Genomic DNA, 19353 nt, shown 5'->3' with positions numbered 1-19353 from the left:
CGGTGAACTCCTAGCTGCAGCACATGGGATCTAGTTCCCTGACCAGGGATCCAACCCCAGGCGCCCTGCATTGGGAGTACGGAGTCCTAGTGACTGGACCACCAGGGAAGTCCTGGAGATTCCATTTTTAACAAAAAGCCAAAGTAGATAATCAGAAGATTGCACTTGCTAATAAATTGGTTTCATAGCTAGGTTGTAATCTTTCCAAGTCCAGGTAGAACGATTTTCAAAAGCCAAAATTTTCCAAAAACAAGTGATGCCAATTCTAAGGTAACCGAAACTTTCCTCTTCCCTGGAGCACTGTCACTTTTCACCTGATTTCCATCCACCGAAATTGCTTTTCTGTGCATTCACTGATTAACTCCCCAGTCCCTTACTGAGTAGATATTGAGCACATGCCACATGCTAAAACCTCTACTGGGCCTGGGGATAGAGCGGTAACTGAGGCACCTCTCTGACTTTGGGAAATTCATACAAAATCATAGCTTCAAGAGTCTCTGCAGAGCAGCTCATAGAGGTGAAGTTCACGCCAAGCAGTTTTTCATTCCCCACCTCTGAAGAGGTAAGCATGTGCGCCTGGGTCATCCACCAATCCCCAGGCTCAAGAAATGAAGAGAGGAGGCGGTGGGTGGGGCAGGGCCTCCCCAAGGCATACAGGAAAAAAGATTTCGTCCCAGAAAAACAGCTCCTTATCCCGCTGGATACCAAGCATAGCTGGGACATTCTGTTTCCTTGCTTTGGCTCAGGCTCCCGGGCTCGAGGAGGCCTCTCTGGTTGGAGCAGAGCAGAGCTCGACGGCCGGAGGGAGGCTGCCAAGTCCTCCCTGCCCTGGGTGGGCCGGAGCATTCAGAGCATCCACCACGCACAGCCTGCTGGGGTGACGGCACAGAGCTGGAGGTCAAACCCCACGGCAGAGGAGGCGGTCTGTTAGGTGACAGCTTTCCAACATCTCTGGGCTTCGTGGGAGCCTCACCTCCTGGTCCTTGGGAGGCTGCCCAGTGCTTTCCGCTTTTCCCCTAGTTATTCTTTCTCCGTTGCTTATCTACTTCTCTTTCGAACTGAACAGCACACAGTATACACACAATGATCATTATAAACATTATTGGAGCTTTCGTTAGAAGTGATTAATGGGCAGGGAATTAAAAAAAATAAATCCATTGCCATCTAGTGAAATAACTAAAGACAGAGAAGGACTTTGAAAGCATGGAATCCATGGAACACCTGGGGACTATTTTAGAAATTCATTTTCAGTGGAGAAGTTTATCTCGGTGAAATGATTCCTGGGAGAAGAAGGAGAACGTTGAGCTTGCTTTTCTTACCATATTTGAAATCAACAATTTGGAGGTTAAATGTCAGATACTCTTTTTTAAAAAAAAAACAATGTTGGAGGAAAGGGAGACATTTACTATCAACAGGCACAATGTGCAGGCAGCAGAGAAAAATAATCCAAGGCTTTGGATGAGGTCTGTGCTGTCGTCATTAAACATCAGTTAATCAACAGAATAATAACAGTGAGCACTAAACTGTGCCATCGAGGCAGAAAGGAACCAGCACTTAAATACACAGTTAAAGCATTGTTCAAAGTTCTGGACAAGAAAATCTTTGCAGTATTTTGGAGATGGAATCGGAGGCCAACCGAATGGTCTCTGGGTTCATAATATTATTATGGTGCATGAGTGGAAAAAACCGGTGCCATGAAAAGCAGAATGTGGCTTGAGGTCACACCCCTCCATATACACAGATTCTCTGACTGCCCATGCCGCTTAGAGCCAGCCACTGAGAGCAGACCAAGAAAGCAAGGACCAGCCTTGTCACTGAACGCTGGAGGGAGAAATGCAGGTGTGGCCACCCTGCCTGCTGTTTGCCAACATGGCCAAAGAGCTGTGTCTGTGTGGTGCCCGAAGCACTAGCTGAAAAAGAGAAATTCCAGTTAATCCAAACTGCAGTTGTCACGGGGCAAAAACACACCCATTATTTCACTAACTGCTCTTCTGGGGAAAGTTAATTCGGTCAAAATCGTTTTGTCCAAGGTGTTGGATTGATCTACTTTGTTCAACAGAGGAAGCCTGATCCGAGAACAGTTTATCTAGCCCTGGACGGTGTAAGAGATGGAGGAGGACTCTTTCCCTTTTATTTTAGTTGTTGCAAGTAAAGATTTGGTCATATGTTTATGCCAGAAACACCCTGGAGATGGGCAGAGGCTCTGAAGGTGGCCTGACCTGGCTGCAGGACAATCTGAATCAACAGCTGACCTCTCCCTTAACCTCTCAGCTTCAGTTTACACAAATGCAGAAGGGATATAAAGACAATTAGAGACAGTATTTGTAGGGTGCCTGGCAGAGCGCTAGACAAATGGCCAAGTGTTTGCTCTCTGCTGTTACAGTGCATCTTGTAGAGTCTCGGTTTAGCACCATTCTGAGGACACTGACCCCTCAGGAATCTGACGAAAGCTACCGGGTGTGCACTTTTCAGGGGGCACTAGTGGGTAAAGATCCCGCCCGCCAAGGCAGGAGACGTAAGAAACGCAGGTTGGATCCCCGTGTCAGGGACATATCCTTGAGTAGGAAATCGCTGTCCACTCCAGTATTCTTGCCTGGAGAATCCCATGGACAGGAGGAGCCTGGCAGGCTACAGTCTGTGGGGTTGCACAGAGTCAGACGTGACTGAAGTGGCTTAGCACACACACCTGCACATCTTTGCCCTTGAACTCACCTCAGCAAGTCACATGCATATACAAACATGCCTGCATTTTCAGCAAGTCGTAGATTGAAAGCAGTAATCAATTCCACGTCAACAATCCCAGCATTAGGTGCAGAGGAGACAGAGGGTTTCTCTGGGAACAGTGGAGTCATCTGGATAAGGTATGTATACTTTTTGTGTTCTAGGTAAGTCCACGGGGCAGTCTTTAAGGTATATTTTTTTTGACCTCAACAACACCCACATTTGCATCATGTGTTAGAGTTAGTGGGAGAGAAACATGAATCCAGAAGTATTTCTAAGAAAGAAAAATATCACATTTCCCATTTTTCAGAGACATATTTCCCTAGTTAAAGTCTTGGCTCATAAAGTGTCCTTGACTTTGACCTCAAGGGTAATTTTTCTTTTTTATTTTGACTCTGGCCAGACCTATACTAAAGCACAGATTTTCCTCTGGGAACTGAGACGAGAAAGCGGACAAGAAACACACTTCGCATCGTCTCACTGTTGTCCGGCCCGGAAGGGCCTCCCGTAAAGCTCTGCTGCGACTCACCGTTCCCCCGTAAAACCTGGCCCGCAGGCACATTTCATTTCTCCCTGGAACGCCGTGCAGTTGGCCCCGTTGTAGCAAGTGAGGTTGGCCTTCTCATTCCCACAGACGGTGGAGGGTAATCGGAGGTATCTAGGGAGAAAAAAGCAACAGTCACTGCGGTTCATCTTGTTCATTCCGTTCAAGAACACTTTTTTAGAAAAGTCCGCGTATCTTGTCCTTGCCAAACTAATGAGGTGCTCAGGCGGACTGAGCTACAGATGCTTAACTGTGCTGTTTTGTACACCGATCACTCTTCGGTCCACAGGTCCTGCTGGAGGGCGCTGTAAGGAGCGTGGCTATCCATCTTCCATTTCTACCCAGTGCTCATTCATGAGATAAGATCTGTGCCGGGGGGTTGGCAATAAATTTAGTGTAGAAACTCGCTATGGCTAGATTAGCTGCTGCTTGGCTAATAAATCACATCAGGCCATAGGAAAATTGCATCTCTATAATCGTCAGGAAAGAAAGGCCAGGACTGTAGTACCCAAGCATTCGTGTGATTTCTCCGCTGCCTCTCACAGCCGAACTCCGGTTGCCCCGCCAACACTTGCTGCCGTCATCCAATAATTCATGACTTAGCAGAAGGCAAGCCAAATGCTGTCCAGGAGGTTTGTATACAGCGCTCAGTGGAAAGTACATGTGAATTCAGAGTGTGGCTCTTTTGTTTAATAACACAACTTTATATATTAAGGAATGCCTATAAAAGCCAGTACAAAATTGTTAGATGCTAAGCAGAACTTTACTACCAGATAAAATCCAGGGCTGTGACGGGGCTGGTTAAAAAGACTTTAAAGTGCCTAGGTCCTTAACTACACTGTGCGTGTTGTGCATTCAATCAGATAAATAGTTAATATTCAATAAAGATACAATGAGTTTTATTTTGTTCTGCTCAGCAGACTGCAGCTAATATGGAGAAAGCAGTGTATGTGCTAAGTGTGTCTCTTCCCACAAGAGCTAATCAATTTGACTTTAAAAAGAAAATACCATAAGGATTTTTCAAAAGAGCCAAAAATGTCAACCAGCTTTGGAAGACGTCAATTAGCAATGCAAATAGGAAGCTTTGTATACATCTTAATGTTTAATAAACAATTTTTGAATCTCATTAAAAAGTACTTTTGAATCAAAACTTTACTCTTTGAAAACTTGGCTTTGATGAATTAGGCAGAAAAAAACACTGGAGCACTGGTTCCTAGGCATATATGTGTCTTTTACTTTTCCAAAGTCACCACAGCAGTACTATTAATTTTGATCCTGAATGTCTCTTGCTGTTAAGCATTCAGTTTACCTGTTGACAAATGACTAGGTTAACTTATGAAAAGTCATGTTTTATTGGAATGTCAGTACTCAGCAGTCAACCTTGTGTCTTGCCTTCATAGGCTCTGAACAACAATATTATGGAGACAAAAATACATCTCCTTGTAGCTGTGACTACGTGTGTGTCTACCAGGAGATTTATCCAGTGAAGGCACCACCTCTGAACTACTGTAATGTCTCCAGGCTGCCAGCCCACTCCGGGCATTCTTGTCAACATCCTGGAAACTATTACTTGCTGGAAATAATAGTCTCATGTTCCTACGTGCATGCTTAGTCACTTCAGTTGTGTCTGACTCTTCATGACCCCGTGGACTGTAGCCCTCCAGGCTCCTCTGTCTATGGGATTCTCCAGGCAAGAATACTGGAGTGGGTTGCCATGCCCTTCTCCAGGGGGTCTTCCCAACCCAGGGATCAAACCCACATCTTTCATGTCTCCTGCATTGGCAGGCGAATTCTTTACCACTGAGCCAAAGCCTATATACATATATATTACATGTACATATTTATGTATATAATTGTATTGTCCTTTGACATTTTGATTTTTATCTTACTGGTTCCCTCATTAATTCATGACAAAGTCATCAAAACATGCTCATTCTGAGAGTCATGAATTCCCATTTTGAAAACTAAACTTTAACATAGCCTTTTCAGAATTTTGTAAAGTTGACCTGCCTGAAGTGACCCAGGGCATTCTTTCAGGGGTAGGAGTCATGCTTCCTCCTGCAAAACCAGAATTCAGCTCTTGTATTGGTTGTCACTGTATTTATTTCCTGCGGCCTTAAGGCTCCGACTCCGGGGCCTATAGTTCCCGAGACATACTCTGACTGAGGTGACTGAGAAGACATTTTGTTTGAAGTATGTGGTCCAAATCCTGTAGAAAGTGCTGGCAGATGCGATCTTGTCTGCACAGGACTGAACTGTCATGGCCGTGACCATGAGCCCCTGCTCAGCACAGCGTACTGAGTGTACCTGTGCACGTGAGCACACCTCCAGACACGCTTTATGTGGATGTAATGCTCACCTGGCCGCTCAGAAGATAAAGAATCTGCCTGCAACGAGGAGACGCGGGTTCGATCTCTGGGTCGGGAAGACCCCCTGGAGAAGGGAATGACTAACCCGCTCCAGTATTCTTGCGCGGGAAATCCCATGGACGGAGGAGCCCAGCGGGCGACAGTTCACGGGGTCGCAGAGTTGGACGCGATTAACGCTTAATGCTCACCTGCAGAACCTTCCCGTGAAATTTCCGGGACAGCGGCAAGAGTAGCCGTTGGCGTCACTCACGCAGGTGGCCCCGTTTGCACACTGGTGATGCTGGCAGTGGTCCACCTCCGACTCGCAGTTCACACCGGTGAAGCCAGGCTCACACCTGCAGTGATAGGCTGTCCCGCCGGGGGTGGAGCAGTTGCCGTGGATACAGGGGCTTGAAAGGCATTCATCCACGTGGAGCTCGCAGTGCGGCCCCGACCGCCCCGCGGGACAGGTGCAGCGGTGGGAGCTGTAGGTGTCCTCACAGCGTCCTCCGTGCAGGCAGGGCCCGGAGCGGCAGGCGTCGAGCTGCAGGCAGCCCGTCTCCACCGGAGGCCCAGAGACTTTGAGAAACCGCTCCTCCTGAGGTCTGTTCATCAAGCCACGGACGTTTTCAAAGTAAGAGAGATAGAGGCCGCTGATTGCTATCGTGCTTAGACACCCTCGCAGGGCCCGCGTGCTGTCGCTAGCTCGGTCACCCACATAGACGTCTGTGTCATCCTTCAGGAAGCTGAGGCTCCCAGCAGCGACTGCGCTGGTCACAGGAGGCGTTTGTCCGTCCACCTCCATCTGCCACCTGGAGGCCTGGGCCCCCGGGTCTGTCATGGAGATGGTCACCTGGTACCACACGCCGTCGCTCACGGGCTGCAGACTCGTCAGACTCAGCGTGTAAAAGCTGTTGCCGCTTCGCAGTTGAAATAACAATCGGGAATCCTGAATGTGAATACGAAGGAATTCAGGCTCCTTCTCTGCGTGCAGTATGATCGCGTGGGCATCCCTCGTTCTGAAACCGAAGGTGACGTTGGTGAGCTCTCTGGTGATGTTCCCGTTGCTCCTGAATATTATCTCACGGCTTTGTCCATTAAAAACAGCATTTGCGATACCTAAAGAGAGAAGGCAGTGTCAGTCAGCAACTTGACTAAACCTGTGACATTTGCTTCAGTTCAGTTGCTCAGCTGTGTCCGACTCTTTGTGACCCCATGGACTGCAGCATGCCAGGCTTCCCTGTCTATCACCAATTCCTGAAGCTTGCTCAAACTCTTTTGCTTAATTACCTTTATTAACATGAATGATCAAGACATTATTACCATCATGTATTGATTGATATGGGATAGGCACTCTGTTAGTTGTCTTTATATTAGTTTTAATACAAAGTTCTTAAATACAGGTTTATTATTAATATCATTTCTATTTTATAGAATAAGAAATTGAGATTCATAGAAGTTAAGTAATTTTTTAGTGGTCAAATGGCTAACAGTTAATGAAGACAGTGTCAAACCTGGATGGTCTGACACCAAAACCCGAATCATATATTTCTTTTCCACTGAAAGGGACTTCCCTTGTGGCTCAGATGGTAAAGCATCTGCCTCCAATGCAGGAGACATAAGTAGACACGAATTTGATCCCTGGGTCGGGAAGTTCCCCTGGAGAAGGAAATGACAACCCACTCCAGTATTCTTGCCTGGAAAATCCCATGGACAGAGGAGCCCAGTAGGCTATAGTCCATAGGGTCACAAAGAGTTGGACACACTGAGCGACTTCAGTCGAATATCATTTCTATTTTATAGAATAAGAAATTGAGATTCATAGAAGTTAAGTAATTTTTTTGTGGTCAAATGGCTAATAGTTAATGAAGACAGTGTCAAACCTGGATGGTCTAACACCAAAACCCAAATCATATATTTCTTTTCCATTGAAACGCTAATACATTCCAATATTATTTTACTTTGGTTCCCACCAATAAAGCATTGATTACCCATTTTATACATCAAGAAACTAAGCACAAAGCAGTCTCAAGTCTAGCTACGGTTACACAGTAAATTAACAGTGAAGACTGGCTTCTGAGTTAGCCGACTGTGTGCTCAGTCATGTCCGACTCTTTGCAACCTTATGGGCTGTAGCCCCCTGGGCTCCTCTGTCCCTTGAATTTTCCAGGCAAGGATACTGGAGGGGCTGCCCTTTACTTCTCCAGGGGATCTTCCTGACCCAGAGATCTCACCCACATCTCTTGTGTCTCCTGTACTGGCAGGCAGATTCTTTACCACTAGTACCACCTGGGAAGCTGACCATGAGACACTTAAAAGTAGCAGTCTAAATGACTAATTTACTATCTGCAAACTCCAATTAAGTGTCCAGTTACCAATCTGTGCCTAACTAAGAGTAGTATTCTGTGAAACGGGCAAAATCATACAACCATACCATCTGCCCCACTGCATGGCATGTATACACGATCACATATGACCATAGCACTTTGGAGCAATCTTATTGGGTTTTTCTATTGAAGTGTTTTATCTCTTAAGTCAGTTTATGATCTCCTTTAATACATTCTTGAGAAAACAAAAGAAAGAAGAACTGCTTCAGCTTTCCACCTAACCTATAAACCTGGCAAATTTGGATCCACTCTGCTTTCTATTCTGTTATAATAGACTGTTGTTGAGTTGCTCAGTTAAGTCCAACTCTTTGTGACCCCATGAACTGCAGCACACCAGGCTTCCCTGTCCTTCACCATCTCCCAGAGCTTGCTCAAACTCATGTCCATTGAGTCAGTGATGCCATCCAACCATCTCGTCCTCTGTCATCCCGTTCTCCTCCTGCCCTCAATCTTTCCCAGCATCAGGGGCTTTTCCTAGGAGTCAGCTCTTCCTATCAGGTGGCCCAAGTACTGGAGCTTGTATGGATGCATTGGATGTATATGGATGTTATAATGGATGCATCGCCCTTCTTCTCATCTGCATAATAACAGAAAATACATCTACTGTTCTCTGCCCCTGGCTCCTGACCCGAGGCTCCAAAAATCCTGGTGAATTCCTAAATGATGAGAGCATGGCACTGGGAGCATGTGTGTTGTAATGAGACAACTCTGCCTGGGTTCCTGAATGGAGCCTGGCTGCAGGCTGGTCATCAGGAAGACTGAGCCATGACTAGAAGCTTGAAACTCTCAGCCCCAGCCCATCCTCTAGAGAAGGACGAGGTTGGAAAATGGGGTTAATAATTAGTCATGCCTACATAAAGAAGCCTCCACAAAACCCCGAAAGTATGGCATTCAGAGAGGTTCCAAGCTGTTCAACACAGGTACACTGGGACGGCCACGCACCCCATCTCCTCGGGACAGAAGCTCCTACACCGGGGACCCTCCCAGGCCTCGCCCTGTGTATCTCCTCATCCAGATGTCCATCTGGGGCCTTTGCAGATCTTTCAATAAGCTGGTAAGCCAGTAAGTGTTTCCCCAAGTTCTGTGAGCTGCTCTCGCAAATTAACTGAACCGAGGTGGGGATAGCAGGAATCTCAGATTTACAGCTGATTGCTCAGAAGCACGAGTGACAACCTGGACTTGCGGTTGGCATCGGAAATGGGGTGGGGGTCTTCTAGCAGGACCAAGCCCTCGGCCTTTGAGACCTCACACTATGTCCGGATGGCATCGGAAACGGGGTGGGGGTCTTCTAGCAGGACCAAGCCCTCGGCCCGTGAGACCTCACACTATGTCCGGATGGCATCGGAAACGGGGTGGGGGTCTTCTAGCAGGACCAAGCCCTCGGCCTGTGAGACCTCACACTATGTCCGGATAGACAGAGTCAGAGTTGCACTGAACTGTGATAACTTGAGGACACCCAGCTGGTGCTGCAGAATTGCCTGGTCAGGGGGAACCTGCACACATCAGGCGTCAGAAATGTTGTCAGTGGGGTCCTAGTGTCAAAGTCAAGGGGAATCACACAGGAGGGGGACCGCTGGGCTTTCCCTAGTCGGGTGGGAAGCTGTAGGTTTTCCTGCACACACCCAAGTTCAGCTCTCACAGCCATGCCTCGGGTCCCCTTCATCTCCACCTTCTTCATGGAACCTCCCCCTGTACTGCATCATCATTTTCCCTCCCCTTCCTTCATTTCCCAGCAGTGCACAAATAGGCCGCAATTGCACATGAAAACCTGAGTCCTACCCTGACTTCCACCTACCCTCTTGCATTTTTATTTCTCTAGTTCCTTCTCTGGCAAAGCTTTTTCCGAATAGTTTTATATTCACCTTGTCTCCACTTTCTCATCTCCCATTTTGCTTTTTAACATCTTCCACTGAGACTTTGGTTCCCGTCACGTCACTGAAACCACTCTTGTCAAGGTCACGGAAGCATCAGTGTGACCCGATCCAACAGGCAACTCTCTATGCTCATTGTCTTCCAGCTTTCAGTAGAAATGAACCTCACAGCACTGTCTTTTGCTCACATGTGCAGCACCACACCCAACCTCGAACACTTCATATACAGACTCTTCCAGCTATTCCTCAGTGTTCTGGTTTCTACTGCTCTGCAGAGCAACGTACCAACCATTCCTGAGCCTGAGACCCCACTGCTTACCATCACGTCTAGAAAGATGCCCCAAGTCCCACACACGGCGGACAGAATTTTCTGTGGCCCAGCCCCTGACCGACTCTCCAGTGCCATTTCCGGCCATTCTTCCTCGTTCACGTGCTACAGCCACAAAAGCTTCCTGCTGTTTCTTGAAGACAACGCGCTTGTTCACAAAGCGTGTCTTTTACCCTTGCTGTTACTTAGACAGGATATTGGCCCCTGCTGGTCCCACATCCACCTCTTTCTCAACATAATGTGTGCTCAAATGTCACCTCCTCTAAGAGGGTTTCCCAGCCTATCCAAGTGTTTCCGTCCCAAATCCACTCTCCTTTCAATTATTCTGCTTGATTTTCTCCATAGCATCTTCTAACTATTTGAAACTGTTAAATTTTCTTTAACAATCCAATTAAAAATAAACAAAATAAAAAATATAATAATGTAATAGTAGTGAAAGTGTTAGTTGCTCAGTCACGTCTGATTCTGTGCGACCCTCTGGACTGTAGCCCACCAGGCTCCTCTGTCCATGGAATTCTCCAGGCCAGAATACTGGAGTGGGTTGCCATGCCCTACTCCAGGGGGTCTTCCCAACCCAGGGATCAAACTTGGGTCTCCTGCATTATGGGCAGATTTTTTATATAATATATAAAATATACATTTTATATAATAATATATAAAATATTCATATTTTATATATAATATAATAATAATAATAAAATAAGTAAAAAGTTTCCTACTTGTTCCTGGTCTTTCCTCACTAGAACGTGAACTTTTACGAGATCTTGGACATTCTCTGTCTAGGTTCTCACTAAGCCTTGTGCCTGGAACACTGCCTGGTATACAGTAGGTGCTCAGTAAATTCAAGTGGATTATTTGACGGGATTAACATTGCTCTTGATTTTATTGCTTTTGACTGTGGTGGATCTTTTTTTTTTTTTTTTTTTCCCAGCCAGGTTGCGATTAGGGAGGAAAAGAGCAAGAAGTGTCTCATTACATGCTTTAACATGTAACATGCTAACATACAGGTTAACATGACAAACCTCATTATTCCTCCAGCTCCTGAAGGAAGGGTGGCGTGTCATGCTGCGTAACTCGTCTCACGGACATGCTGACCGTGCAGAAGTCACTCCTTGTTGTCTGAGTTAGAACCGCCGTGCAGGTACTATTTATACTCTGCCCTTCCTTCAGGGAACTTTATCATAATAAACACGTCTCTATCTAAGGTGGGTTGTAATTTTTAAGTCTCTCTTTTTTGATAGGACACACAGATAGAAACAATTAGGTACTAAAGGCAAATTTGGGTAGTTACTCTAGCAGCACTATCTTCTCAGCACATCTCACTCAAAAAACATACCATACAGTCACGAGATCACATACAACAGAGAGAAAGTGATCTAGGGGTAATATCTATTGGATAGGAAAAGTTCACCCCTTCTACTGATTTCCCTCCCCCCCCTCCTTTATTAAGATAGATCATATGTCAAAAATGTTTATGAGACTCTGTGAAAGGTCAGAGGCAAACTTTCTCCTCTCTCCGCAGAGGCAACACCTAGCAATGAAGAGCCCTCCATGCCTTTCCGAGGCGTCCAAATCCTTCACGTGAAGACAGAGGCAACAACACTCACCCGGGGTGTGGTTCTCACACCGCTACTGTTTTTAGAAACCTTTTCTTGTTTCCCTATGAAGGCATTCAGAATGATTTAAACCCTTTTGTAGAACATAACTGGGACAAACAACTTTAGTACTTCCATCAAAAGACTAATAATGAAATGAATAAGTAGTAAACTATTTTAAGCAAGCAATTCAGAGGGTTGAGCAAGGCAAAAGGTGGCATTAAAATTCTGCGTCATATCTGAGGCCTGACCTCATTCTTTATGCAAATTCATCATGCTTTATTCATGTGTGTAGCATGCGTTCATGTGCGTGTGTGCTAAGTCGCTTCAGTCGTGTCCCACTCTGTGCAACCCCATGGACTGTAGCCCACCAGGCTCCTCTGTCTATGGGGTTCTCGAGGCAAGAATATTGGCGTGGGTTGCCATGCCCTCCTCCGGGGATCTTTCCACCCCAGGGACTGAACCTGGGCCTCTTATGTCTCATTGGCACATGGGTTCTTTCCCACTAGCGCCCCCTGGAAAGCCCCACATGTAGCACATTATTTCTTAAATCTGAAACATGAGGGTATGTGTATTCTCCAAGAAAAGCTCCCCAAGTATATACACAATGCAATACATTTCACACGTCACCTGAGAAGTTGATATATCATCTCAAAGTACATAAACATCAAAAGTAAATATATACTTGTCCTCAGTCACTTCGAGGCTCAGTTTTTGTTAACAGGCCTGAGGGCCATCTACCCTCTAGCTCCAGACTATTATTTTAGTTCATTGTTTTACAAGGTATTTTATATATTTTTAAACTTGTATGCAGGCAATGTGCTTTAAGTCTAGACCAGTTAAGTGAAACTATTGAGTTAAATGGAAGAAAACAGACATTCATTAAACAAGTATTTGCTGACAGCCTCCCGTGTGTTTGGCACTGTTCTAGATGCTAGGAGTAAAGTAGGAACCAGAGGGAATGCCTCCTTCTCTTTTGAAGCGTATATTCCACTGAGGAAAAGATGACGAGCAAGTGAACAAATACCTATAAAACAAGACACCCAAGGATGATAAGAGCCACGAAGAAAAATGAAGCCGCAGAAGGGGGCGTTTGGGTAGGAAAGGGGATGAAGAGAAGAGGCAGCCTGTGGAGCTGTGGGCTGGGAGGGTTCAGGGTAGAGGTGGTGGTGGGGGGAGCCTGACTGATGGGGTGAAGGCAAGAACACTGGACAGTAAGACGTGAGGAGCATGTGGAGGCCAGCTCCCAGAGGGGTTCTCCCACCAGGAAAGAGGGGAACATGGGAGGCAGCTGGCAGGGATGGGGAGGCAGGGATCATCCCCCAAGGGAATCAGGGGAAGTAGTTTGTGACGAGGATTTGACAGTATGTTTATATGCTGGTGGGAGAACCGATGATGCTGCTGGCGGGCGAGAGAAAAATTTCAGAAGCAAAATCATTGAACGAGGCAAAGAGACGAGAGTTGAGTCCAAACGTGAAGGGTGGCTACAGACTGAACTGCGCGTTGTCTCAAGTAGAAGAAAAGGCAGACCGTGATCACTGTGTCGCCAGCACGTAGACATGTCAGAATTGTGAGGAGAGCGTTCAGCTTGCTGACACTTGGGAAACTGCTGAGTGGTGCTGCATTTGGGCAGGAGAACTGTTCCGACTGAGGGAAATACTCACTGCAAACAGGAACTGAGTGCTTAACGCATTCGGCTGTCTACACACAAGGTCATACAATGATCACACACACACACACACACACACACACACACACACACACAGATTTATCTGCTCTTCCAGCAGACGTTTTATCCTTGTTTTACAGAGGAAGCCTTAGATTATGGAGGCAGGTGAGCCACTGGAGGCCTCATAGCTAACCGATGGCAACAGGCTCACTCTGGTGCTTTTGCTCTGCATAATCAGCAAGGAGGAAAGAAAAGCCAAATATCAGCCTTATCTTTCTCTAGAAATCAGCCTTACACGATCCAGGATGTAGGTCTGGAGTTGCTATGGCCACCATCTCCCCACCCCCCCGAAACCCAGGGGCGGGATATGTCATGAGGTTACCCTGGTTGACTACACTCGTGTTAGGCTGGTTACACCACCCCTCATGCTGGGGGAAGCAACCACAAGCTTCTCTGCTGAGCTGGGTGTATCTGTGCTCTTCTTCTGGGCCGACTCATCGACCAACTGAAACGCCCAACTGCACTGGATGGTGAGAAGTTAAACTGCACCTACATTCGAAGCCTCGAGGCAGCCGCAGGCACTGGGCGCCGGGAGGACACGGGCCGAGTTCACACCAGCGCAGCTCCTGGCAGGCCTTCCCGGCTGTGTTCACAGGGCAGGAGCAGGAGAAGTCGTCCCACAGCGGGTAGCAGATGCCTCCGTGGTGACAGGGGTTGGGCTGAGTAGACAGTAAATCACAGGCGTAAGGAGCTCTGGCAGCTAAATGCGGAAAGGAGCCAAGCGAGACCCCGAATCTGTTCATGTTAACTTCCTACTTATTTACGTATCGAACATTTTTATATCTGTTGGCTGGTAAGTAGAATAAAACTTACTGCTACCATCAAAAGGAAAAGGGAAATAAATAAAAATATATAATATTGATCTCCTGTAGCACAAGGGAGATTTTCAAAGGTGTAATAATAGTCTCTATAATTTACAAATTACCAAACACTTTCAATGACACTAATGATCTTTTGAGTTAGAGACTTTACCTCTCGTTTCTCCTGGTGAGGAAACTGAGGTCCCGTTCATTGTCCAAGATCCTGTGTGTGCTTTTGTGCCTGCTTCAGTTGTGTCTGACGCTTTGCCACCCCATGAACTGGAGCCCACCATGCTCCTCTGTCTATGGGGTTCTCCAGGCAAGAATGCTGGAGTGGGTTGCCATGCCCTCCTCCAGGGTATCTTCCCATCCCAGGGATTGAACCTGGGTCTCTTATGTCTCCTGCATTGGCAGGTGGGTTCTTTACCAGGGAGCCACCTGGGAAGCCCTTCCAAGATCCTATCAAAAGCCAAACGGTGAAGCTGGTACTTAGATCCTCTGGGTCCCCATAGAGCGACACCTCTGCCCTCCAGGAGCCCCACCTCTGAATCAGAAACATACTGTTATCATCTGAGTCCTCACAAGGTTGCTCACAAAGTAATCAAAACAGAAGCACTGACAAAGGAATCTCTGAGAGCTCCATCTGCACTTATGTCCATCACTCTATTAACATGTCATCTGGGGACTTCCCTGGTCCGTGGTGGTCCAGTGGTCAAGACTTCACCTTCTAAAACATGTGGTGTGGGTTCAATCCCTGGTCAGGGGATCAAGATTCCACATGCCTTGAGGCCAAGAAACCAGAGTATAAAACAGAAGCAATATTGTAACAAATTCAATAAAGACTTTAAAAATGGCTCACGTCAAAAACAATCTTAAGAGACATTAAGGAGAGGGTGGGATGATTTGAGAGAATAGTACTGAAGCATACATATCACCACATGTAAAACAGTGACAGCTGGATGCATGACGCAGGGAACCCAAAGCTGGTGCTCTGGGACAGCCTGGAGGGGCGGGCAGGGTGGGGTGGGAGGGGGTTCAGGAGGGAGGGGACACAGTGAGGACAGGGTCCGTGTGAGTAATCCTACCTCACACAGGTTGTCTCCGGGGCAGCCTTCGGTCACATTGACAAGAACGGCATTGTGGGCTGCGCTGCTCGTTGGATTTGGGAAGAATTCCAGGTTCTCGTTGTTTAGCCTCATATCTTGGATACAGCCTTTGAAGAATCCACCACTAACCTCAGTCTCTCGCCTGTCAGGCAGCCCACCAACGTAGAGGACATCTCCTCTTTGGAGTTTCCACGTAGGAGCAGAAAGAAATCCTAGATTTCGTGACGACTCATACAGTTCAATTTTATTTGGCTTGATTTTCAAAGATACCAAGCGGACATTTCCGTCACTGAGAACAAATGTTACTAGTAATTTGGGAGAACCTGGAGTCAGCATCGCTAGCCTGCCATGCTCTAGCCAGACACGGAGGTACTGGTAAGTGCCGTTTCCTAGAGTTAGGAGCAGGCCGGTCGGACGGCGTGTTCGAACAAACATGGAGAGTGTGAGGTCCTCTTCGTAATCCTTGTTGAGATGAAAAACAGCATATCCAGGAGAGTCATCTTGGCCAAATCTGCCTGCCACATACTCTTTAATATCAAGACAGAGGAGGAAAAACCAAGAAGAAACATCTTAAGATTCACAAGTAAAAAAGCAGCAAAAGATTATACACACACACACACACACACACACACACACACACACACATATATGTTGCAATGCATATATGTTGTTGTTTCTTCACTCAGTCGTGTTCAACTCCTTTGCAACACCATGGACTGTAGCCCGCCAGGTTCCTCTGTCCATGGGATTTCTCAGGCAGGCAAGAATACTGGAGTGGGTTATCTTTTCTTTCTCCAGGGGATCTTCATGACACAGGGATGGAACCCATATTTCCTGCATTGTCTGGTGGATTCTTTGCCACTGAGCCACCAGGGACACCCATAATGAATATACACACACACACACACACACACACACACAAATACAGCCATATTTTTTAAAGTTCATGACAGATTTATTCAATAGAATGACAATTTAACCTGACTTTCTGAACTTGTGGGTTTACTTTATTCTGAAAATTAGATTTCAGTGTATAGTTTATAGTTGAGGTCCACTGATCACAAGGAGGAAGAGAAGATTTCTGCACTGATGAATCTCCACGCCTCCTCCTCACTGCCCTGAAGAGGTGGGACTAAAAGAAGGGAGACCAGACAGTACCCTGCTCCAGCTTGGCTCTGAGAAGTCTGGGGGGAAAGAGCTCTTCCTCCAGGACATGGAAGCAGGCTATCTGAGCAATCATTGTCTTTGCTATATGGGGAGCATCCTCAAGCAAGTGGCATTAAACCTAATTATTCCTTGCAAAGGACGGAAATCAAGAATTAGATTGGCAAATCCTCGCTTGGGAAGATAGCCCTGACAATAATAGGAGATGAGGCAGTTGAACAAAGGAAGAGGAGGACTCTTCCTCCTGTCGTCCTTGGTGGGTAAAGAAAGGTGTGGAGCTCACAGAAGTTGGACTCAATCCAAAAGCTGAGTTTTGAACTCACCCAACATTTCCTGTGGACAGAGAGGTTTCTAATGCACGGACGTGGCGACACTACGGATGTGCCTCACCACAAGAAAACCCTTGAGGAGCATGAAAATGAATGGACGCAGGCCTTCAGAAGCATCGATGATACAGTAGAAACAAAAGCTTTCGTACTCCTAAAGCTTATGTTCCAGCTGGGTAGAGGTGATGCGGTATGTCAGGTGGTGACAGGTTCTTCGGTATAAAATAAGTCAAGCAGACAACGGGATTACAGAGAGCTGGGGGTGAGAGTGGAGCCGGCATTTTAAATGGAGTCATCAGGGAAGAGCTCTGAGAAGGTACTATTTGAGCAAAACCCCAAAGAAAGGAGAGAGATTATTGCAGAAATACAGGAAAGAAATGACACTGGCTTGGATCAGTGGTCATGGTGGAGATGGGGAGAAGTGATCAGTTTCTGGAAATGTTTTGGTAGGACCAACAGGATCTTCTGGGGCAAGTTCGTCTCCAAGGTGTTTGGTCTAAGTAACTAGAAGCATTGAATCTCCATTTGCAGAGATGGGGGAGAAAACAGGAGGAATGGATTTGGGTTGAGCGGGGGAATGGGATTCCATATTAAATTTAAGATGTCCTATTAGATATCCAGGTGGAAGTGTCTAGTCAGCAGTTAGATACAGAGGTTCAGGGAAGACATTTGGTGCGAGCCATAGTAATTTTGGATTTTCCAGTGTACACATGGCTTTTAAAGCCATGAGACTAGATGTGATCACCAAGAACATGAATCTAGAGAGAGAAGAGGTCCAAGAACTGAGCCCTTAAGCATCAGACATGTGGACGTAAAGGAGACGATAAATGAATACTGCTGCTACTGCTGCTAAGTCACTTCAGTCGTGTCCAACTCCGTGCGACCCCATAGACGGCAGCCCACCAGGCTCCCCCGTCCCTGGGATTCTCCAGGCAAGAACACTGGAGTGGGTTGCCATTTCCTTCTCCAATGCATGAAAGTGAAAAGTTAAAGTGAAATCGCTCAGTCATGTCCGACTCTTAGTGACCCCATGGACTGCAGCCTCCCAGGGTCCTCCATCCATGGGATTTTCCAGGCAAGAGTACTGGAGTGGGGTGCCATTGCCTTCTCTGGATAAATTAATAAGATAGAAAGAAAACCCAGAGAGTGATACCCCCAAGCCTAGGGAAGGAAGGGTTTTTAGGAGGAAAGTAAAAGAAAAGTAAAGTGAAAGTGAAAGCCACTCAGTCATGTCTGACTCTTTGCAACCCCATGGACTATACAGTCCAGGAATTCTCCAGGCCAGAATACTAGAGTGGGTAGCCTTTCCAATCTCCAGGGGATCTTTCTAACCCAGGGATTGAACCCAGGTCTCCCACATTGCAGGTGGATTCTTTCTCAGCTGAGCCACCAGGGAAGCCCAAGAATACTGGAGTGGGTAGCCTATCCCTTCTCCAGCCAATCTCCCTATAACAGGAGTTGAACTGGGGGTCTCCTGCATTGCAGGTGGATTCTTTACTAGCTGAGCCACCAGGGAAGCCTTTCAGGAAGAGGGGGTATTCAACTGTGGTAATGGTTGCTGAGCAGTCAAGGCAGGTGAGGACTGAAAATTGACTGCTGAATTTGGCAACCTGGAAATCACTGATGTACTAGACAAGGGCATCACCTTAAAGATATTGCCATCTTCAAGTCTTCACATCCCCATCCTACCAGAAAAATGGCATATTCTACCACATTTAAATGATGTCATATGGTTCCATTAAAGCTTGAACAAAGGTGAGACATATTTTAGTTTAGCTGAACTACAGTGAAACTTGCTCCGGCAACCACTGTGTTTGAAGACCTCCTGCATAAAAGGCTTCATTTTCAAAATTTCATCTCGATTTCTTACAGGATCATTACAGCTGGAATCTGCATTTGGAGACCACCCGCTCCAGCGAGCTACAGGTGGCTTTCAAAGCGCGCCGTTAGATGTAACAGTCCGTTTGAAGAGGCTAACATCTCTGAACACACAGCAGCGCTTTCATGTGAGATAAAATGTTTAATAAGGAAAGCTGGCTCTTGAAGTTCCCGAGGTTTGGGAAAATGCACAGAATCGCTCAGCTCAGGGGTGGTCCCCGCTGGTCATCCTGGGACGCCTACGGCATCACTTTGTGGATCCAGATTAAAAGCACAGAACACAGAGCGGTTGCTTTCTCTCAGAAGCTTGACTCTTCAGCAGTCCTGTTCTCTTCAGAAGTCACAAGCACATAGTCAGAGCACGTGATTCAGTACATGATTTTAGAAGCACCTGACGCCACACGTGACTCGTCTGGGGACACGGGAAGAATGATTCTCGTATGTGTTGTTGACGTGTCCTGGAGAGGGGTGACAAATACGGCTGAAAAGTAACTTCAAGTCTTAATGATTGATGGACTGCAACAAGGAGAAATGTATTGAGAATAAATAAAAGCCA

The 19353-nt window shown here is 46.6% G+C and overlaps 1 protein-coding gene across 5 annotated transcripts in view; it reads right to left on the bottom strand.

Moving 5' to 3' along the window:
- CRB1 (crumbs cell polarity complex component 1) overlaps positions 1–19353 on the bottom strand; it is a 265895-nt gene that overhangs the window by 36349 nt on the left and 210193 nt on the right. For all 5 annotated transcript variants that reach the window (XM_070768705.1, XM_070768706.1, XM_070768707.1 and 2 more), the window contains 4 exons: positions 15409–15956; positions 14017–14182; positions 5823–6732; positions 3251–3379 (listed from right to left, as the gene is read on the bottom strand). In XM_070768705.1, the coding sequence (XP_070624806.1) occupies positions 3251–3379; positions 5823–6732; positions 14017–14182; positions 15409–15956 (1753 nt within the window). The remainder of the gene's footprint in view (positions 1–3250; positions 3380–5822; positions 6733–14016; positions 14183–15408; positions 15957–19353) is intronic.

This window comes from Bos indicus, chromosome 16, assembly GCF_029378745.1.
Source record: "Bos indicus isolate NIAB-ARS_2022 breed Sahiwal x Tharparkar chromosome 16, NIAB-ARS_B.indTharparkar_mat_pri_1.0, whole genome shotgun sequence".
In the NCBI taxonomy this organism is placed as follows: domain Eukaryota; kingdom Metazoa; phylum Chordata; class Mammalia; order Artiodactyla; family Bovidae; genus Bos; species Bos indicus.
Note: the sequence above shows the minus strand (reverse complement) of the source record. Positions and strands in the feature narration are given on the sequence as shown.